The 24,498-nt window shown below is 35.9% G+C and overlaps 2 protein-coding genes across 11 annotated transcripts in view; both read right to left on the bottom strand.

The window, feature by feature from the left end:
* Positions 1 to 8,479, bottom strand: part of gpr153 (G protein-coupled receptor 153) — a 121,795-nt gene extending 113,316 nt beyond the window's left edge. For all 3 annotated transcript variants that reach the window (XM_079896180.1, XM_079896178.1, XM_079896179.1), the window contains exon 1: positions 8,151 to 8,479. The gene's annotated coding sequence lies outside the window, so the exon portion shown is untranslated. The remainder of the gene's footprint in view (positions 1 to 8,150) is intronic.
* An 8,616-nt stretch (positions 8,480 to 17,095) lies between these two features.
* The window catches only part of acot7 (acyl-CoA thioesterase 7), a 250,939-nt gene continuing 243,536 nt past the window's right edge, over positions 17,096 to 24,498 (bottom strand). For 4 of the 8 annotated variants that reach the window (XM_079896419.1, XM_079896418.1, XM_079896423.1 and 1 more), the window contains one exon: positions 17,096 to 17,586. In XM_079896419.1, the coding sequence (XP_079752545.1) occupies positions 17,488 to 17,586 (99 nt within the window). In that variant the 3' untranslated portion in view covers positions 17,096 to 17,487. The remainder of the gene's footprint in view (positions 17,587 to 24,498) is intronic. The other 4 variants (XM_079896424.1, XM_079896417.1, XM_079896422.1 and 1 more) reach the window with 1 other exon arrangement.

Consider the following 24,498-nt stretch of genomic DNA (forward strand, 5'->3'; position numbering starts at 1 on the left):
TAAACAGCGTGTGTGTTTGATTTTGGTTGGGTGACAGTTGTAGGTTACAGTTTGACAAGAGTTTACACTTTAGCTTAAATTTTAAAAGAGCACTTATTATGGAAATAACGTTAACACTTTACAATAAGGTTCATTAGTTAACATTAGTTAATGTATTAACTAACAAGAACTAACAATGAGCAATACATTTGTTACAGTATTTATTAATCTTTGTTAGTATTAGGTAAAATAAAAAAATAAAAAATAAATACAGCTGTTCATTGTTTGTTCATGTTCATGTTCACAGTGCATTAAAGGTGCATTGTGTAAAATGTAGGAGGATCTGTTGACAGAAATGCAATATCATATACATAACTATGTTTTCAGTGGTGTATAAAGACCTTACATAATGAACCATTATGTTTTTATTATCTTAGATCATTTCTATCTACATACACCAAGGGTCCCCTTACATTGAAATAGCCATTTTGCGCCGACATGTTTCTACAGTCGCCCCAAAAATGGACAAACGCGTTTCGTCATTATGTTGTTCTTCATATAAAACACTGACACAATGATGAACAAGTAACAAAAATATTTGCAATGACATATCATTTAACTGAATAATCAAGTAAAGCTAATTTCTTAATTTATCTTTGTAAAGAAACCTAATTGCTTAAAGGAGAACTCCGGTCAATTTTAACATTGAGCTCAAAAGTAGTCGATTGCCGAGTTCACGCGCGTGATCATAGGTATTAAACCTATGCGTGTGAACTCTGCAATCGACTACTTTGGACTTCAACCGAAAAACAGGATGTAAACAAAGGTATTTGCGCTGGCTTAAATAACATCATTTTTATACATTTCTTTCACATCTACTGCAGTCAGACTCACTCGTGTTCACTCAGAAGGAATCACTCACATTTTCTGTGCACTTGTAATGACACATCAAGGATGTTAAGAGGCTAAAAGCAGGTTTAGTACTTGCCCCATTGAAGTCAACAGGGTGCAAATTTTAAAAATAGAATAACTCGGTGTAGGCAACACCGATTTTTGTCGTTGTTCTCTGTATTGACAGCACTCCAAATGTACAAAAAAATCAATGTTAAAATTGACCGGAGTTCTCCTTTAACTGGCTACCCTCTGCTGTCGTAGTACCCCAGAGTGCAGTCTGGACGATGGGGCGGGGCGACACTTTTAGTTAGGCGACACTTTTAGCCCACACCCAATTTAATTGGTTTATAATACCGCAATCTTATTGGTGTAGACGATTCAGGTCTGAGCATGCACATTCCTTTAAGTACGATTTTATGAATGATTTGGCCGTATTAAAGAAATATTAAATGCTAACTTTAATCGTAGGCTATATGTTGTCGGTTTACCATGGTAATTTTAGTTAAGATCTATTGGCTAATGTTTTATTGTACTTAAGAAACAGAATGGATGAAGTTATTGTTTAAAAACGAACGCAGGCCTACTTCAAGGAGATGTTTTACAAACTCGGGATTTTACCCAAAGGATGATAATTCACTGTAAGAATGTAAAAGCAGCTGATTTTAATTTTTAAAGCACGACCGTTTTTTGTTGTCATTTTTTTAACGAGATGTTGTCCAATACGTGCGTTAGGCTACAGTGCAAATAAAATGTTTAATGGCAAACTCACGTTTCTTTGTTAATAAAATGCGGGCCTGTTGGTTCTGTAAAATCCCTATGTTATAGTTTTAAAGATTCATGTTTTCTATAAGTGTCGACCGTAGGCTACAATTCGACTATCTGTTACTGTGACATCAGGCCATTGGGTTTTGTGCGTTGGCTACAATAGAATTAAAACCGTAGTGCTGAAATGTGAAAATAAATAAATAAATAAATATGTATTTACTAAAACAGATTTATTATATCGATCTGGGCTTGTATACTATTTGGTAGGCTATAGCCTATTATTGTCTTCTTAGGCCTATTTGTCACTGTGGTTTTGCTTTAAAATAAAATAAAACAAACTTTCGGATTTATACGATGTTTTACTGAAATACAGTGAATTATCATAATTTGTGTAAAATCCCGAGTTTGTGTTTATTTACTGATCCTAATGGAAAAACGAAGAAGCATTTACGAATGATTTGAAATTCCGAAACCCTGCATGACATGCGGAAAAATATTGTCTAGCCTATATCAGCCTATAGAAATGATCTCTCCTTTGATAGCCTATATGCCAGTAATTTCATGCTGTCATGATCATTGCTCGCTAAAAGTGGCACTGACTTATCTGCAGGGTAAATTAATAAATATAAGAGTAGGCTATCTAAATTTCAAACAGTAATTTATCAGCAACATATTTCGTGATATTGCCTAGCCCTAAAACTGCTCAATATTAGCCTAAAGCTTACAATATGATTTTTTGTAAAGCTGCTTTGAGACGATGTGAATTGAGCGCTATACGAATACATTTTGACAGTAACTTCATCTAACTTGATTCGTAAATTCAGCAAAATATTATCCAATTGATCATTAGGCTACTGAAATCGGAAATCCCCATGGTTATCATCACTTAATATTTCTGTAGTATGGCCAAACAGCGTCGTAGTCGTAGATCATTCATAAACTCCTACCATAGACTCGTACATAAAGGAATGCGCATGCTCATGCCTCAAACGGCTACGCCAATTAGATTGCTGTATTATAAACCAATAAAATCGGGTGTGGGCGGAGCGACACGTGTCGCCCCGCCTAAAAGTGTCGCCCCGCCCCATCGTCCAGACTGCACTCTGGGGTTACTCCTGCTGTCTCAGACGACATGTTTTCCTGTCGGCCACCATAACTTCTGTTGGTTGCAATTCGCAACCTCACCAATAGATGCCGCTAAAATTACACAGTACACCTTTAATTAATGTTAACAAATACAACCTTTGATTTTAATAACGTATTAGTAAATGTTGAAATTAATATTAACTAAGATTAATAAATAAGATTAATTAACTAAGATTAACCATTATGTTTTTATTATCTTAGACCATTTCTATCTACATACACCAAGGGTCCCCTTACATTGAAATAGCCATTTTGCGCCGACATGTTTCTACAGTCGCCCCAAAAAATGTTGTGTCCTATGGTCATTTCGGGTGAACGGAAGTGAACGGAGTGAACGCAGGCGCACGTTGGCTGCCGCTGCTCCAGATAGATATTGCTGTTTTACGCTTTTACTCAGCTGTAGCGGCTGTTTTATTGTTTTATTGTCAAAGTTGCAATAATAACCAGAGTTTGCCTACATCGGAAACGTTGTTTCTGGAGCTGTTTGACTGTTGGCTCGGTTTGTCGCACAGACAGATCTGTGTCGCAGAGTGGGAATATGAAGATCACTAAATTGTTTTCCTGGATCGCATTCGTCTGGTTTATCATTTCTTCTGGCTTTCGCCCTGTGATTTTAATTAATCAATACACGGCGGATGGACTGTTTCAACTGCGCTTTTGTCTCTGCGAGCCACATCCTGCTCTACACTTTCATCGGGACATTGCATATCAACCACGACGTAAATACATACTTTGGGGTTCCCGACGAGGTTACATATCTGATACTTCAAGAGCAATACCATCTCTCTGGTCTTCCAACCCTCGTCCCTCAAAGAAATATCCACGGGCCACGGACCACTGTACAGTGTGTTAGCAAAGCTACCCAGATCAGCTGACACTAAAGCCGGTAAGAATGATCTTACTTTTTGGATTATGGAATATTCGATCGCTGTCAAACAAAGGTCCTGTTGTGTATGATTTGCTCTCGGATCGTAAGTTTGACTTTCTCTGTCTGACTGAGACGTGGCAACAAAGTAATGACTTCTCCCAACTCAATCATTCTACTCCCCCGGGCTATGTTTACATCTGCAAACCCCGTGCATCGGGCCGTGGTGGGGGGTTAGCAATATTACATAATGATAAATGGAAAGTTTCAGAAATATCTATGCCAGAATACACCTCATTTGAATCTACTACATTGCAAATTACTGGGTCAATTCCTACGATTCTCACTACTGTTTATCGCCCTCCTAAGACCAACTCTGCTTTTCTACATGAACTCTCTGCGTTTTTAACCTTTCTTTCTTCATTGTCTCCTAATGTGATTCTGCTTGGGGACTTTAATATTCATATTGATAATACTGGAAGTGTATCTACAAGGGATTTTTTATCATGTCTTGATGGCTTTGGCTTACAACAATTTATTAATTCACCTACCCTTGTTAAAAGGTCATACACTGGATCTTGTGTGTTGTTCAGGTGTAACTCCTCATAATTGTACTACTTCTGATCTGTCCATTTCAGATCATATGCTGGTGTCGTTTAATGTTCAGTTACCTGTTTTTAAGCATAATCTACGTCGTTCTATCTCATTCCGGAACATAAAAAACATTGATGTTGCGTTTTTTGCTGAAGGATTTTCCAACCTTTGTAGCAATGTTCAATATTCCACCCCAGACGACCTGGTTCTACATTACAATACTGGATTGCAAACGATTTTAGATGTCTGTGCTCCATTAAAAACCAGGTCGGTTTCATTTGTCAACTCTGCTCCTTGGTTTACTCCAGAACTACGCATGTTAAACGTTAAAGGTCGACGCCTGGAGCGATTATATGTCAAGACTGGACTTGTGGTGCATAAAGAACTGTATTCTGAGCATATGAAAAACTATAAGGTTGCCCTTACTACAGCTAAAACTGATTACTTTGCCAGTGTGATTAGTTCTGGTGAAGGGAACACAAGAACCCTTTTTTCTGTGGTAAATAATATTTTAAAACCACCTGATTCTTTTCCTTCACATCTATACTCTGCTGATCTCTGTGAAAGTTTTTTGTTTTTTTCATAATGAAAATTGAAAACATTCATCAACAAATGTCTGTGACAAAGCTTGATAGCTGTCAATTTAACCCTTGTTCTGATCAACCTCTTAATTCTATGCTTTCCTCTTTTGAACTTCCAACCATCGAGGAAGTAATCAATACTATTAATAAGAGTAAATCTACCACATGTCAGTTGGACCCTATTCCAACGTACTTGGTTAAAGCCTGCTTGTCTTCTCTATCTTCTTTAATTACGGAAATCATACACTCTTCACTTACTTCTGGAACTGTTCCATCTCAATTGAAAACTGCTGTGATAATTCCTTTACTTAAAAAACCGGGAGCTGATTCAAGTAACTTTGATAATTTTCGTTCCGTCCCAACTCTTCCTTTCCTTTCTAAAATTTTGGAAAGGTGTGTTGCAGCTCAAGTCCAGAATCATCTGTCTCATAATGGTTTGTACGAGCAATTTCAATCTGGGTTTCGTCCTTACCATAGTGTTGAGACTGCACTAGTTAAGATCTCCAATGACTTATTGTTAGCTGCTGACTCTGGACTTTTATCTATACTAATTCTGCTTGATCTAAGTGCACCATTTGATACTATATCACACAGCATTATGTTGCACAGATTGGAGTCTATTGGAATTATTGGTACCCCTTTGACTTGGTTTCAATCATACTTTACGGCCCGTACTCAATTTGTACAGTTGAAGCAGTTCTGCTCAAAGACTTCATATGTCAATACAGGTGTCCCGCAGGGCTCAGTATTGGGTCCTCTTTTATTTATCATTTATCTTTTATCCCTTGGTAATATTTTTAGGAAGTTTGGCATTCAATTCCACCTATATGCTGATGACACCCAACTTTATCTGTCCTCTAAACCTTCCGCTAATTTTCCTCCATCTGTCCTCTCAGATTGTTTGGCGGAGATTAAAGAATGGTTTACTTCAAATTTTCTTAAACTTAACACCAGTAAAACAGAAATTCTTCTAGTTGGCTTAAAAAACAATTTGTCGAAATCTACATGTTCATCTGTGAAAATTGACAATTTACCAGTCTCTATATCGAAACAAGTTAAAAGTTTGGGGGTCATTTTGGACAGTACTCTCTCATTTGAAGCACATATAAACAGTGTCATTTGCTCTGCTTATTTTCATATACGCAATATCAATCGACTTCGTCCGGCTCTCTCAGTAAAGAGCACGGCAATTCTAGTCCATGCTCTAGTTACGTCCCGTATTGATTTTTGCAACAGTCTTTTATTTTTGATTGCCTTCAAAGGTACTCAACAAACTCCAACTAGTACAGAACTCGGCTGCCCGAATCATCAGCAGAACTCCCCTAGCTGAACACATTACTCCCGTACTACAACACTTGCACTGGCTCCCGGTAAAATATCGTACTAATTTTAAAATTCTTCTTCTTACTTACAAAGCACTCAATAACCTTGCCCCTTCATACTTATTAGACCTTCTTCATATCTATACTCCCTCTCGGACTTTAAGATCGTCTTCTTCACTCACACTTGTTCTCCCTAGAACTCACACTACTTCTATGGGGTCCCGAGCTTTTAGTCATGCAGCTCCTTATTTATGGAACCTGCTGCCACAGGATGTGCGAAACAGTGAAAGTCTTCATGTTTTTAAATCTCACCTTAAGACCCATCTTTTCCGGCAGGCTTTTATGTGAATATTTTTATATTTTAATACTGGTATCCAAGGTTTAATAATGAGTATTTGATTATTATTGATTGTTTTATTGTGTTTGTAAGGTGTCCTTGAGTGTCATGTAAGGCGCCTATAAATAAAATGTATTATTATTATTATTAAATGCTGAAGAAGTATTGTTAATTCATAGTTCATGTTAACAAAGGTAGTTAACTAATTTTAACTAATGAACCTTATTGTAAAGTGTTACCAAAATAACATACTTTTAAAGAATGAACTGAGTTGAAAAACAGCTTGAGAATAATATCTCACATAGTATTACATTTTCCTTAGGCATTTAGTGTCGACAACATGTTAGTTCGCTTGAGAAAAGAACTCTAGAGAGAAGCATAATGCACTATATTAGTGTCACAATTATGTTCTGTCTTGTCTCCACCTGTTCTCGTTAGTCTCTATGGTTCCCAATCAGTTAAGTCTTGTCAGCTGTTCCTTGTTTAGTCTGCTTGTGTTTTTATACTCCCTGTTCTAGTTATTGTTTGTGAACATGATGTTTCTGTTAACACGCTGTTACATTAAATCTTATTATCGTCTGAAACTTCCGTCGTAGGTCTGTTTCATCTGCCAAGCTGTAAAAATTAGCCTATTCATTATATTTACTTAATTTGTTAGTAATATCTTGATTATTTAATGTATGTTTAAAGAAATTTGACATCAAATTTATTTAAACACATACACATTTGTAAAAAAAAAAAAAAAAAAAAAACGGTTTAAAAAAGAAGCAAGAAGCAAAAAATGTTTAGTTTACTTCCCCCTGATGTACCGAACGCGTACCGAACCGTGACTTCAATACCGAGGTACATACCGAACCGTCATCTTTGTGTACCATTACATCCCTAATATATATATATATATATATATATATATATATATATATATGAAGAGTTCAAAATTAATTTTCATTGCCATTTAAGTGAAATTACTGAATTTAAATATACGAGCTTGATAAAACTGATCATTCTAGAAGAAATTTTCAGATGGCACTTAGAGGCTTTTGCATCTGAACACTTCATACATATATATATATATATATATATATATGTGCAAAAACTACCCTTGCCTATAAAGACTGATAGGCAGATGATGGCAAAACGCATCCATTTAGAATAAGCTGATGACAATATGTTTACACACGTTTATAATCTTAATGCCATTTGAGACATCTTAATTGTAAACTCTAAATTGTTACACATAACGTGTTTGTGTTTTTGTACATTGTAGAAGAAATGACAGACTGTCACCGATCGTTTCAGTGCAAATGAAGCAGATCAATAAACGACATTTGCAGTAATGAATAGTTGACTGCAGTCGTGTAGGTGTTTAGCCTATGATGCTGTCAGTAATGTGGGCGATAATATGTCACATAATGTTGAACTGTGTTAAATCAAGCCACAATATTTTCTCTCTTCAACTCACAGCAGAACCTATCCACTTCCTCTATCGAAAGAACCATTAAATGTTAAACCACGTTAAATGTTGTTGTTAAACCCATCCATTAAAAAAGCCTTGTGCATTTAATCAAACGTGCAAACATACTCCGTTCAAATATGTTCAATAATAAAATCACTGACATTTCTACAAGACTGTAGCCTAGTATAACTGGAAAGAAAACGTTACCCACCTTATATCCGTCGATATCTCCAGATTTAAATGTATCGTTGCGTCAGTGTCAACCTTTATTTCCTCAGTTGCGGTGTGCGCTATTTTATTCCATACAAGCGAACATTACGAATGGCACGTCAGAAACGGAAACATTAAGTCTAAATGTGGCGGTAACCGTTGAAGAAACACCACCATTTACACATCCAGAGGTGAACAGAAGATGAATTAATGGAGGAGAGCTATGAAACAACAATGGTTGCCCGTAATCGCGTCGTTGTCATTGAAGTCTTGCTGGAGGAGGATGAATGAGCATCAGATGATGGGAGGTTGATATCAGATCTCTCTCTCTCTCTCTCTCTCTCTCTCTCTCTCTCTCTCTCTCTCTCTCTCTCTCTCTCTCTCTCTCTCTCTCTCTCTCTCTCACCAGATGATGTTCACAAATCTGTAGGCTACTTTCAGCGCACAGCGGTTTTCTGATACAGACAACTTTTATTTAAGTTAGGTGAAATATGTCCAGGTCACATTTCATCCCTTTTTATCACATTTTTAGTCGTGAGACATGATTGTTTTATTGGCTATATATTGCCTTTTCCTTATTCTTAGCTATTTTATACGTAAAATAAAGTAAATATAAATCAAAATAAAATAACATTACGGTATTTTAATGTAGGCCTAAATATTTTTTGTGGAATGGTATTTTTCACTGGCCATTGATTTGTGTGTGTGTGTGTGTGTGTGTTTGGAAAAGGACTCAATGCCAACAAAATCACAGATGCCATGCAGGGACATAATTGAATGACAACTACTTGGTAAACAAATAAATATACATTAATTTGAGGGAAAATTATTTTATCATGTGAAAAGTATTGTCTGGTACAACTATTAATTATAGCCTACAGTTATAGCTTCATTATGCAAAAATATCTGACACTGCATCCTGGAATCCTGCCACTTACCAGTCACAAAACCAAATAGAGCTGTAAAATAATGAACGATAGTCTAATTCATGTCTCATGTGAGAACAGCGAACAGTGATCATCCTGTTGTTTTTCGAATTTCATTGACATTATCACACCGTTACATAGTATGCTTGGGGAAGATTTCCTTCTTCATGATTTGCTTAATGTACGAACAGACCTTCCCTTGAGGCTACTTTAGCGCCCAGTGATAAAAATAAGAAGTCCAATTCAATGAACCAACCAGGGACAAATAATAAAAAAATAATTTATATGCATCATCTCATAATCAACAGAAAGAACATTCATCCATTTTCCAAAATGCTTGAATGGTCGGGGGATATTGGAGCCAGCAGGGAAACACCTTGGACAGATCGCCAGTCCATCACAGTAGTACTAGTCAAAAATACTCCACGTGTCTCTGATGTTTTGAGAAATGTCAACAGTCTTTATGGATATGTGAATTTCACTATCACAAAAAAAGTGCACCTTGCCTTAAGGTGCTTTATGATTATTTCCATCTGTGGCAATTCCTGTGACACCACTCTTTCTTTCATCCATCAGATCGCTTTTATTAAGGATTTGATTAAAAAAAATGTTTGATTCCAACCTAATGTAAATATCTTTAATTATAATTAGGTGATCAGTAAAACTTACCCTTTGTGGTATAAGAAAGTTACAAAGGTTTGCAAAAAACATGAGGGTAAGTGAATGATATCAAAATTTTAATTTGTGAGTGAACAATCCCTTTAAATATTTTTGTACAGTGCTGTGAAAGATACAGTTTTCAAGATTGTTTGTGTTCAATGTGCTACAAATACATAAAATGATATTCTTTGTGTTCTTACAACTCCACATCTAATCTAAATAATAACAACAATAAAAACACTGCTGATCAAACATTGTGATTTTGAAGTAGCCTACAGTATATTGGTATGAGGGTTAAGACACATTTTTTTGTCTGACTGTTGACCTAGGCTACAATGTGAAAGAATGGGATGCTATATGGAATGTATCAGCAGAAACATCAGCATTGTATTGCATAAACATATACATATGTAATTACAATGCACATTTACATATATAGGTTTACATTGTATAAAATAGAATTTAGTATTGCTCTATTGGACATTTCAAGGTATTTTTATATGGATACATCCAAGCTGTTTACTTAAAGGGATAGTTCACCAAAAAAAAAAAAAAAAAAAAAAATTGTGTCATTTACTCACCCTCAAGTGGTTCCAAACCTGTATGGATTTCTTTCTTCTGCTGAACACAAAATATATTTTGAAGAATGTTGGTAACCAAACAGTTGATGTAGCCCATTGACTTCCATAGTACTTTTTCCCCATACTATGGAAGTCAATGGGGTACATCAACTGTTTGGTTACCCATATCTTTCAAAATATCTTGTGTGTTCAGCAGAAGAAAACAACCCATTCAGGTTTGGAACCACTTGAGGGTGAGTAAATGATGACAGAATTTACATTTTTGGGTGAACTATCCCTTTAAAGGGACACTCCACGCATTTGCATTAAGCTTTGCATTGTTAGAAACCCAGTCATACTATTGAATGGTCGTGCAACACTCTCTCATTTTCCCCTGAGACGGGAGAAATCCGTTATTTACCTCTTACACTTCCTCCTACAATGACGCAAAAATCGTCATTTTGCGTCATTGTAGGAGGAAGTGAAAGAGGGGGGGATTTCTGTTGAGACTACAAACACTCATTCCTCATCTTTCCCAGGGGGCGGGACCCGCTCACGCTACAGACCTATTACAGATCAGTGGGTGGGACTTTACTCTCTGAAACTGAAAGCAATATCCTCCATCTTGTTTGAAGCTAAGCTAACAGGCACTGTGGAGACAGATGTAAAGTTATGACAATAGCGGAGGAGAGTGCTCAATATGATATAGAAGAAGAGGATTTCGGAAGTCTGATGCTTGAATCAGGTGTTTGTGGCTACCTTTACAAGCCGCATTATAGCGAAGAGCAGCCGAGGCAGAAGACCTGCCTGTCGCGGACGAGGAGCCCGGACTGGATCGAGTTAGGGCGGACTGGTGGCGCCGGTGATCTCACTATGCAACTACGAACCGCTACGAACACAGAGAGTCCGTCTGCGGCAAAGAATTTCAACGATGACAATTTCTCCTGGACGAAATCTCTGAATCAGACGAGGACACGGATGTTTGTGTTGTGAACTATATCCTAGTTTCGCACCGCATATGTTCTGACTGAACATCCAGGTACCATGCAATAATTCACCTTTTCGAAAGAAATACAAACGAGGAGTAATGCACTAATGAGTTCGCCAATTAACTAGACATTTTGTGTGAAATGAATTTCAAGCTCTGGTGGTAGCTAGCCTTGTAGACGGAAGAGTGATTTCTCTTATAGGCAGATATGTGCTTTCTGGATTAGTGGGAGTGGCTTGCGGAGCTGTGCAATGTGGTGCATTGTGGGAGTTGTTGTCTTTCATACAAATGCGTCCTGAAGTTATTTTTTGTCTTTCCTCGGTCACGAAGGCACCAAATTCAAAATTTATTTTACATTTCGACTACATATATGACCCACTTTAAATAAAAAACAATGTTCAAATGGGTGGAATGCCCCTTTAAGTTACTCGTATTACTATTCTGTTTATGAAGTAAATGAACTAACCTTTTTTTGCTATCAAGAATAATTTTCTGTTTACTTAAGCTAGACTGACTTCTGTTTGAGCACATTAATATTTTCTACACAGCTAGCCCAGCAAAGCTTTTATATAAATAAGTTGTTTCTTACCACACATGAAATATTCATTTGATTCCAGGGAAATAAAAGGCAGGGGCCTGACATTCCACCGAATGTCAATAATGAGAGAAGCAGAGATATAAGGAATAAACAGGAAATTATTACAGTGCCTCCCGTTTTTTTTTCTGCATGGAGCCAGATGACCTGGAAGTAAAATATGACAGCAAACATTCCAGCCTACTCATTCACCCTAGCCTCAGGCACAGTCGCTCCTCTTCTGCTCGGCTTCTTGGAGCTCTGGGAATATCTCCAGAACTTCAACATCAGAGCAGACAGCAGTGCTCCTACCTGCTTATCTACTTACCAAGAAATTAAGCTGGATTCCTTGCCCTCACTGATGTTGGCACAAGCCATTAAAATGTAGTCTGTGATCAAAGAGTGTTAAATGTCTTTTTCAGACATCACATTTCATTCATCCTAAACACATCAATGTGCTAAAGTAGGCAAATACACTAGTTAAATTTAAAATACTACATAGCAACACCCTGGCATATTGCTGGAAACATTTGCAATAGAAAGTATCACTCACATTTTGTTCAGAAAATGTAAATGTATTGACTAAAGTTAAATACAATCATTTACAGAATAATTTTAATTTTGTGGATAAGAGAGGTTTACATTTGTAACAACAGCAAAACTGCAAACAGAGGGATTATCTAATCAAACAAAAAATTTAATAATATTAAAAATGTATTCAACTATACATGAATAGTAACCCCATGCCATTGTCTTAAAGTAAGACACATGATATAATATCATATTAAGAGCTATTTAATATTACAAACTAAGATAACACAATTTGTTTTTTGCTATAGAACCAAATGATATCACTCACTAACGTCACATGGTGCATTTTCCCAGCTAAAATGAATTCCTTGTTCATCCCTATGTCTTTCCATCTACTCCCATGAGAACAGTTCAACCCAGAATAAATATAGCCACTTTCCCTACTTTGGACTAAATTTGGCATGACTAGAAGAAAGAATTATGATAAGCTTAAATACATTTTTATATGAATATGTCCTAACATTAGCTGTTTACTTGGGTTCCTTGGAGAACTATGAAGTATATTCCATTAATGACTGAATAAACCCCCTCCAGATTATGCAAAACAGTAAATCATTAGCTTATGGCACAATACATGGTAATCAAATGAATCTAGATATACTGTAAACAAATATGACAACAAGCATAAATTCAGTCCACTCCCATATAAAAAAAGTAATAAATGACATACTGTATGTGTTACAATCTGCTGATCAGCAAACATGATGGAGAGTTAAATATTCAATCTTTAATAGCAAATCCAAAATAACACGCAGGAGAATACAGGAACAAGAATGATAAAGCACTAACCAAACATACGTTAACACAAAACAAAACACTGAGAATTAAGGGCTTAAAGGGCCCCCTGAAATCAAAATGATTTTTTTTTAGCTTTTAGTATATTAATATGATAGCCTAAAGGTTATGAATAAGCTGGTGTTCCAAAACAATGACAAAATTAGCATTTAGGAGATATAAGCATTCAAAACGTACAGTCTCTCACTTCCGCTAAAATGGATCACAGATTTTTATGACATCATCGCTGACTTTAGCTTCACATCACATCTTCTGTCCAATCAAATGCTCTCTAGAATCTAAAGCGTCCCGCCCCCTATGCTATAAATACCACCTGGTCAAAGCGACTGTTGGAGATGAGTGTTCGATTGCTCAAACCCTCAAGTTTTATTCCATTTTCCAACTGTACGTTGGTTAAGAATGAAATAGCTAAAATGTATTCACACCTCTACTATTAAATCCAACATATCAACAGCGTTCGGATTCGCTTCCATGGTGCTGTCAAGTACGACTTGCAGTCTGTGAGGTAAACTAAACACTATTGGCTATTTGAAAAGGGGGAGGAGCCATTCAATATGTCCTGCCTTAGCTTCCTGTTTCAGTGGAAATTGTCAACGCATCATACAAAGCTGCGCGATCCAAGGCACTTCAGTGGGCCTTTAAATACACAAGGAGAGGAAATGAGGAAACTAAATGAACAACAGGTGAACGTATTCAGTAACCAAGGGAACAAACTGGCACACACTAGGAAACTAGTGGTAATTATGCATGTTAATGCATGTTAAGATCATATATGTTAACAATATAATTATGTCTAATTTATATATGCAAGTTTATTTAAACAACATATATGCAAACATTCGGTATATGCTTGGATAGGATTTTTATTTTATTTTAGGATTTATTTTGGAAACCATACACCCATAATAAGGAGCATGGTTTTATACCATGATAGGCCTACTACAGTTAAACTCTGGATTGTACGCAATTAGGGCAATAACAAAGCATAATTTTAGCATAAAAAACAGCTATGAAGCCTGAGTCCCATGAATAAAATGTTTTATGAACTTTTTAATATATTTTAATTTAAATAAAATAAATATAATGAGATCTTGATGAAAAATAAATATCAGTGTACATAAATTAGGTGTAAACTCATTACATATGTTATTGTTAAAGGGATAGTTCACCCCAAAATGTCATCATTTACTCACCCTAATTTCATTCCAAACCTATATGACTTTTTTTCTGTGGAACATAAAAGAAAATAATTTGAGAATGTTTGTCCATGCAATAGAAGCCAAGAGTAACCAAAATGGTTTGGTTACCAACATTCTTCAAAATATCTTCTTTTGTGTTTCACAGAAGAGATACATTTATTCCAGTTTGTAAAGACACAAGGTTGAGTAAATGATGACAGAATTTAATAGCAGTAAATTTACTTTACGGCATCTAAAGCTCGGAATCAGTGCTTTACTGTCAAGTGCATTTCTATGTGACAAAAATTAAATATTACATTTTTAACCTGCATTCACAGTAAATGCAATAACATTTATCATTATTTGTTTCTGTCCTATTTAATTTAATAATTCCAATTTAAGGCCCTAACCCCAGGAAAATATTCATGGGTGAACTCATGGGCCGGGTGGGCTGGATTTGTCCCTGGATTTGTAGTGCACTACAACACTGTGGGAATAAATGTCCATAACTTGTATTAAAAGATATGTAACAGATATATGAAACAATATGTTTAATATATTTGTATAATTTAGCAATTCATATACATAATATAATATATTATGAGACAGACATTATGAACATATGTAATGTATTTTACATATAGATGTTTTCAAGATTCTGTCACTTCAGTTTTGTCCTTGGTTTGGTGACAGAGCTCTGACACTCCTATTGTCTTGTCTTCATGTGAGCATGTGGTTTCGAGTTCGCTTGGGCCATACTCCCTTCTGTCCGTGTTAGTAGCTTAGTACGGAGCCGGGGAAGTCACCTGTAGAAGAAAAAAAAAAGAAGAAGAAAAACAAAAAAAACACCGGCAAATCTTTGGCCACAGTTAGCAATTCGTCCCCTCAGTTTATAAACCGTACTCACAGATTCTTAAACTGTTCCCTCGGTTTAAGAAATCGCGCCCACAGATTTATAAACCGTACCCACGAATTTCCAACCCGCACACTCAGATTTGTAAGCCGTACCTTCGGTTTTTTAACCCGTACGTACCCACAAATTCAATAAGGACATAGTATGTACATGGGGAACAGGACTGTAAAATAAATGGTAGTCCTGTTTCGCATGAACATACTATGTACTTATTGTAGTAGTGACACTAACTAGATACTAACCCAGAACATACCCCTAACATTTTATTTTATAGTGTCCTTGTTACATGTTACATGTAGTTTCTATAGTAATTACTATAAATTATGCATTTATAATTATGCAATAACATGCTACCTAATCCTAACCCTATAGTAATTACATGTAGTTAATTAATATTACTCAGTACTTAAATGTTACACTGTAACAAGGAAACCTTAAAATAAAGTGTGACCCTCAGTACTTTTGTGGGTAAGTACACTGTAAGTACATTGAAAGTGCAAATACTGTAAAATAAAGTGCAACCAAATAAAGTGCTACCGAACTTTGTTTCTAGCCCTTACGGTTCAAAAGTTGTTAGCATAAACTTAAGTGAAACTTTGGACAGTTGGTGGCGCTAGAGGGATTGAGTTGGGCTGCCATAGACTAAAAAGAAGAATAAGAAGAAGACTATCACACCTTTAGTGCTTGGCCCCTAATAATAATAATGATGATGATCATAGGTGCCAAATTATGTTTCTGCCTGTGGGTGCCCATGTTCCATACAATTAATTCTAGGCTACTTGTTTGAGTTAATTTCTCAATGGTACTGTCTTTTTCTCCGTGTGATGGTGTGCTTGATTGATTAATTACACAAAAGTTATTTGTGTCTTGCGAAAGCAAATACATTACCAACCAAAAAAATATTTATATATTTCAGTGTTGTCGCGAGTTGCACTCTCGCTGATATACCTGATGATTTTGCAGTTAATTACTTAAAATGCAATTTATTATCGTGCAAAAAACAGAAAGCACAAGCTTTTGTCTCAGGCTGTTATGTTGTAATGTTAAACATAATGGTAAAATTGTGTGTATTATGACCTGCCGAGACCCGATGTGAGATCCACCAATCAGAGAGGCTCCCGAACCTCAATCGACTTTTTGATTAGTTGGAGAATATTTCATGTTTTTGGCCAGGATAGGTGCTAATGATTATTATTAATAATAAATCCCAAGGTGTTGAAGAATGAATGGAGTCTTATGCTCCTTGGCTGACTGAAGATTGTCATGGCTTGATGTATTTTAAATTGATGTTTGCCAAAAGTCTAGTAAAAGCACTGGGGTAAAATGCATTTTGTATTGAAAGTCCTCCAACCCCTGCTGTCTGCTCTCTAATCACTCTCGCGTTACTTTAATGTCATACACTGATCTTTCTGTGCAGCGTCGCTTCAAGTTGAACACACCTATGGCTGTGTGTTTGTGGTGAGTATTTAAACTGTCCTCCTTTGGCATTGCAATGACAGGTGTGTGTCAATTTAATTTAAGTTCCCATCATTGTGTTCAATTCATTGTTAATTGTGTTCACCTGTTTAATTTTCCAAACCTACAATAAAACTCCCGCTCCTGGGTTCAACTGCATATTTGTGACTGTGTGCTCTTGATCCGGAGAAATTAAAATAAAAATAACCCAAAAAATAGTACTTGTACTTGTACCAACTGCTGATTGTAGTCTTTTTAACAAAATGAAAGTCATGTGTGTCGTATTAAAGAATAAACAAACAGTTTCTATAATCAGCAATTTACTGATCTATCTGTCTGTCTGTCAAACTTAAAAGCAATTTTATCATACAAATCTGTCAATCCAGCATTATGGATAGATATTTCACAGCAAATCAGATGCTGCATTATTAGTCTTTTATTAGTGCATAATACACTTATGCAGGTTTCACAAATAACTCCTTACAATAAAACATATTTCAATCCACTTAAGATACACAAAGTATACACAAAGTGCTTTGGTAAACGCAGCCAATAGTTAATTAAACCTATATTTTTCTTTCTATTAGGTGAACTGCATTTGGAATAAGAGAGGTTCTTGATATAGTAAGTTGTACGTTGATGATCTATAATGCCAGAATTTTCTTCTACAACACAATATGGTGTTTGTGTTGTTAAAGTCATTGATGACACTCCTTATCTGCGAGTCTCTTTGCCTTGTTCTGCAGGTAGCGCGCTTTCCCTTCTTCAAACCGCTTCTGCTCCTCTTCACCTTCCAACTGCAAGAAAATAAATGACATATTTTACACCCAGTTGAATACTGTTTGATACTGTGATAAGCTGGAAACGCTTCAATTTTAAAGGTCATACACATATAATGGAAAACCACTAAAGTGTTGAGAACATTATCAGAATATTTTAACACAAACACACAAAGACACTTCCACATTTTTTGCTTCCCCACTTGAGCATGGAATGTCTGTCAACTGCAGTGAATGTTTGCAGATGTGAGTTATTGTAAAGTACACACACAACTACACAATTAATTACTTAAATTAAAGCACAAGACAACTTTAATGATGGAAACATGTCAAAAGATTGTCTTGGAATGTAGCATTACCTAATTGTTACTGGGTGTACGGAAACTGTAAAAAAATCAATATAAAAATCTCATGCTATATCTAGTTAGTCCCCATATCATGATTTTTTTGAATATCTATCACCACCAAATATCTGGCATAATTGTTCTAAATGTGATGAAAGTGGTTTGAAATGTAATCAGAATTTAACTAACTGTTGGTAATTATTGTCAATTGTCTTTACAATTTTTTTATATTATGATGAATCAAAATGTCTACTGTAGTAACTGTACATTAGTTAATATAAACTAGCAATGTATAAGCTAGTATAGAATTTGTTAATCTTATTGTTAATCTCAACATTTACTCATATTTTTTTAAATTAAAATTTGTATTAGTTTACTGTGAACTAACATGAACAAGCAATGCACAATAGTATTTTTATAAACAGATTAATAATGCTGAGAAAATATAATGCTTATTTTTGAGTTTATTTTGAGTGCTAGCTCCATTATTAAATGAGCGAATTCGCCAATTTCTTGGAGATCTAAAACAAGACAATGGATGTTTGTTTTTTGGACCACAGCTTCATCATGGACAAACAACAATATTGTGTGAGAGAGCAGGATGTCAGTTGACGTTAGGCTTCAACTTGCAGCTGCACACTACACCATGGCTATTCTTATCATTGGCTATAGGTCACCAGCTAGTCATGCGCGGCAGTGGCAGATGGCGGCCAACCTTAGGGAACAAACTGTGCAATGACTGAAGCAGCCTGGCTGATGAGGGCATGTGCACAAATGAGGATCAGAGATGTAGAATGCATATCCACAGCAATGTTATATAAGCACAAGCAAAGCTCATACACTATACTTCACAGGGGTACTGATGTTGAGGCTCAGAAAAGTTCATTTTATGGTGACCCAGTTTAATGGAGAACATGAATTATTGCATTTTTTTTCAAGTGGCATGCAGTTGATCGATTGAGGCTGTGCCTTTGTAACGGTCACCAGCTGGAAGTGCCCTTGAGAGCCACCAGAGGGCACTTCACATAAGACTATTATCACTCACAAACTACATTTCCCATAACTCACTGCCCGGACTCATCATCACTTATCACTGATCACATTCACCTGTACCTCATTCACTGATTGCATCCACCTGTGTCTCATCATCCTGTTAGTCTCAGTCTATTTATACCATGTTCATTCATTCACTCACGGCGAAGTCTTGTTTAAGTGTTACACTGCAATTCCGAGCGTTTTCCCTGGTTTCTTGTCTTTTGGTTTATTTGGATTTCTTGCCCCGTTCCCTGGATTACTCTTTTGCCTCTGGTCCCTGCCTGTTTTGTTTGTTTCTTTGTTGGTTTGTTTGGACTGCCTACCTGTGTTTTGACCTTTTGCCTGTACACTGGATTACGCCTCTGGATTACCCACAATAAAACTGCATTTGGATCTTAACCCTCGTGTCTCGGAGCAGTTTCGTAACAGCCTTACAGTGATTTTACCATGGCTAAAGGGTGTTATGCAGGACAGAACAGGGTAAAAAGGATGAACTATTATTAGTTCATTAATGGCAATTTGAAAAAAGACACCAATATTCAAGAAATAGTTACATTACTTAACAATAACTATTGGAATAAACAATTCTTCCACAATGTCATATTGTTAATTAGTGTAAACTGAGGATGTTTTTAGTTGCCAAGCAACGTGCATCTCACTGCATTCATACAGAATGTGTCGTCATAAAGGTGTATTTATCACCATTTTACAAAAGTTTTAAACATGGCTCATCCAACCAGTGGGAACTATCCTTTTCATAATTCCTCTTGAATCACTGTAAATTCATCAGTGAAGGTGTGAACAACAAAAACATGGAAATTCTGAGAATGGTTAAAAGGGTTAATAAATGTGACTACATTAATATAGATTTTTTGTTGTTTTTCAAATTGCTTCTCAACCAATAAGGTTCTCTATTCACAATGTAGAGTCAGAAGATGCTTATCACAATATAATCCCCAACAGGGTGATCAGGACCCCAATGCAAAGCTACTTAAAACAATTTAAGCTTACTTTTACATTATGTAGACAAATGTTATAAAGATTAGATGCCTGGGACACTGGTCAATTCATTACAGAAATATACTGTATTTGACTCTTGATTGGCTGACAAAAATGAAATATTTCATAAAGCTGTGTATATTTAATGAAATAGTATAATTCTATAATTAATGAAACTTGCCTCTTGCAACAAAAGCAAAACAAAAAAGCACTTCCTGTTATTTCTGTCTGAAAACAACATCATGTGACCTTGAAGGAAGTCCTGGCTGGGTCAGTGACTGTCCTGTTGCTCAGGGCTTGTGATGAGGCCAAGAAAAGACACGGGGCCATGGCAGCAGTGCTTGTCTTGAACAAATTAAATTAAGCTGGAGGGAAGCTCAGTGCTGCAGTCACACAGAGAGTGACTGGCAGAAGACCAGAGTGATTGCTTCAGCAGAAACCACCAGAGTGTGAAACATCATACAATTTAGTGTTAAAGAAAAAAAAAAAAAAAACAGTTGAAGTTAAATGGAAACTGCAAATGGAAATACCGGTAGCCCTATATGTGTAAGAGACTGGAATTGTTGTCAAGTATAGGCCTCTACACAAATAGATGAATGCAGATACTTCCAGATATGAAAGCTTGAGTTCACATGTCACTGCCTTCTATGTGTCAGAAAATATACAGCAACACATGTCATGTAATGTCATGGTTAATTTTATTTTTAACCCTTAAGGATGTTAATTAAACTTTTGAAATGATTACAGCTAGCTACCTAACAGAAGGTATACTACTGTAGCTACCTATTGACCTCCTTAAGAACTGCCAAAGTATCAGAAAAAAACACATTATATACAGTGCTATGCATAAGTTTAGACACCCATGCTAAAGTTGACTAAAAAGAGGAATAAAAAATCATCTTTTGGAAATTGAACTTAATGCCTTAATTAAAAAAAAAATAGGAAAAATCCAACCTTTAAGGACACCAATTTTCTTTGTGAATGAATAATGTATCGTAAATAAATAAATGTTCTTCCTTAAAATACAGGGTGCATAAGTCTGGACACCCCTATGTTAAATTCCCATAGAGGCAGGCAGATTTTTATTTTTAAAGGCCAGTTACTTCATGGATCCAGGATACTATGCATCCTGATAAAGTTCCCTTGGCCTTTGGAATTAAAATAGCCCCACATCATCACATAGCCTTCACCATACCTAGAGATTGGCATGGTTTTATTTCAGTTAGCCTAATAGCTGGTTTGATTTGCATTGAGAGATGATCTCATAGAAAGTACTCCATGCCAATCTCTAGTATGGTGAAGGCTATGTGATGATGTGGGGCTATTTTAATTCCAAAGGCCAAGGGAACTTTATCAGGATGCATAGTATCATGCATGTGGTCTGGCACAGGGTCTTTCTTGCAGCAGTCCCCGAGCTCTTTTCACTTCTTAATTACACAAATCTAAAGCATATTGGCTAAAACAACTGAAGCAAAGTGGCATCTTTATGCAATCAAGAAGGCAATTAATTGCCTGCTAATGTACCGGCTTTCTATGCAGAAGTTATGGTATCATATTTGTGCTATTATCTCAGCAAGCAATTGTGACATTTAAAAGTACATTATTGGCCATCAAGATAAGAGATAAAAAGTGAACAAATGCCTCCATCATGTGTGCTTTTATTAAATTAACAAAATAATTGAAATTAGATTATGATACAGAATCTTGGGAAATCACAGAATAAAATTAACTTTTTGTGAAGCCCTTGTGAAGCTTTTTGTTTTAGTTTCCCTATTAAAAAAATCTTCCTTCCAAAGTTTAAAGTGACTCAATTATGCTATTTTAAGGTTCCTATTTTTTTTCGGAGGTCTCCTACAACAGGTTTACATGCATAAAAGGTCAAAAAACACTTTCATATTCTCATAATATACATTGCACATCATCGCATTTTTTAATGATTCTCAAACAACTCGTCATATTCAATCTCTCTAAATCCATCAATTCCATGCGCCTACTCTGCTCTGATTGGCCAGATGCCCCAGTCTGTTGTGATTGGTCTACCGTTTACAGCGCGTCCAAAACAAAATGCTCATTACTCCGGAGGCTTCCTCAGTCCTCAGCGATTGTACACACAATCATCAAGACAGTAATGATGGCATTGATTTTACCATATCAATCCGAGCACTAGTCCGTTGATGAAACATTGGAAGAACTATTATAATTACTATTATAATTCATAAAAACACACATTAACTATCCACCTAATACCAAATAGATACAAAGATATATGATATAAATGATCCAATTTTTATATTTAAAATGATAATGATAAAATGATAGTACCAGTCTTTTCTGTTAACCTAGTGTCAAGAACTTGCTCAATAGGACAATAGTGATATCTAATGGATTGCTCCTTGTGGAGATTGAAAATTTAACCTTTCAGTTTCCAGCCATGTGATGCGCTTATAAACATTATGTTGTCTCCCATATAAAAAACAAAAAAAAAAAACTAAGCAGCTGCCATTGGAACAAACAGTATTTCAATTGTAGGCTATTATGCAATTCATAGTGCATACTGTTCCAAAGTCAATTTAAGACTAGGAAGAAAAATAGGAAGGAACAAAAAAATCAACTGGAGACATCAGCTGGTCCATAAATGGTCTGTTGAGGCTTGGGTGAATGCTGTGAGATCTTGTGTGTAGGATTTTTTTGCCACAAGCAAGCTACAGCTAGCTTCTTTTCATGAAGAGGACAGTCTTTCTCACAGTGCACTTTTCGCAAAGACAGCAACCTGGGGCTAAGGGCACAATAGTGACAGGTTCTCTCAGTAATTCTTCATTTGACAGGTTGCTGATATCTTGAATTGAACCTGTGACATTTTTAGTGCGTATTTACTGTTGGTCTATTTACATAAGTACTACCCAGGCAGCTCCAATAGACCGGGAGTACACTATCAGTTAGCGTTCAACTCAATGGCAGTTACTTGGCTAGCGCCAAGAAGTACGCAACCTGAAGACTGCTGTGTTTGCTTTTTGAGCCAATCAGCCAATAGCTCATAGCTACAAAACATTTTGGAATCACAGGAACATTATATCGTATACTAACCATACTGATGGTTAGTGGGTGAGCTGAGTGAAGAAAAAGCATTTTATGAACAAGATCTCTATCTCTAAAGAAAAAGGTCATTGGTAAAACATTTACTAATATATATTGCAATGTAATTGTTGTGATTTACAAAAAAATAAAATAATTTTGCCACAATAAATGTCATTAATTGAGAAATATGACCTTAGTCTATACAATAGTATAGCTACCACTGCCTTAAAGAAGGAGTGTAGTGTAATGTTAAGGCATTAAAATACAAAAAAGAAATGGCTATTCTGTTTAATGGGAACTAATGGGCATCATTTTCTTAAAGGGGTCATAAATTGACAAATCAAATTTTCCTTTTGACATACTGTATAAGAGGTCATTGTGCTATAAAACACTCACAACTCCAAAGTTCAAAAACATCTTTTATTGAAAGCACGCTGCAAAACAATGTGTTTTCTACTTCTGGTTTTATTATCAGTACATCAGCACAAGGCTGACTGTATAGACACAGATCAACACTTCTTTGACTCCGACTCACCCAGTAGTATTACAACTAATATTGAAATTGTGATAAATTGGTAACACTTTACAATAAGGTTTCATTTGCTAACATTAGATAACTACATTAGTTAGAAACTGATTAATTATTACTAATCAGTATGAACTAGGAATGAAAAATAAGTATAAAGCATGTATTAATCTTAGTTAATGTTATTTTTAACATCATTAAATAATTAATTAGTAATACATCATTAAAATCAAAAGTTAATATCATCTGTTAATATCATTTAATGGACCCCAGCTAACATGAAATAACAATTAACAGTTGTATTTTTTTATTAACTAACATAAACAAAGAATAATACTGTAACAAATGTTTTGCTCGTTGTTAGTTAATGATAGTTAATACATTATCTTATTGTAAAGTGTTATTAAATTATATTTTGTTAACACTAAAACAACATTAAGGATTTTGTAATATTTTTCTTTATATTTAGATCGATTTTGTTACATGTGTAATTTGTATTATATCATGTGATTTTAGCTAGTTTTTGTTTTGTAACTTGACAAAGACAAAGTAAACCTTTACACTTCAGGCTATGGTTTCATGCATCAAATCCTTTGTGCAAGGCCCCTGTGGAAATGGCAAAGAACAGAAAATGGCCTGGATCGCCAATACATATAGGGCCCTATTTTAACGATCTGAAACGCAAGTGTCAAAGCGCAAAGCGCAAGTAACTTTGTGGGCGGGTCTAGGCGCTGTTGCTATTTTCCCGGCGGGATAAACGACTCTTGCGCCAGGCGCAAATCTAAAATGGGTTGGTCTGAAGTAGCTTCATTATTCATAGGTGTGGTTTGGGCGTAACGTGAAATAAACCAATCAGAGCGTCATCTCACATTCCCTTTAAGAGCAGACGCGCTTGTTCTAAAGCGGATTCCTATTATAACGGCGGATTTGCCAGGCGCGCGCCAGGATCGG

The sequence above is a fragment of the Squalius cephalus genome (assembly GCF_949319135.1).
Source record: "Squalius cephalus genome assembly, chromosome: 16".
Lineage (NCBI taxonomy): Eukaryota > Metazoa > Chordata > Actinopteri > Cypriniformes > Leuciscidae > Squalius > Squalius cephalus.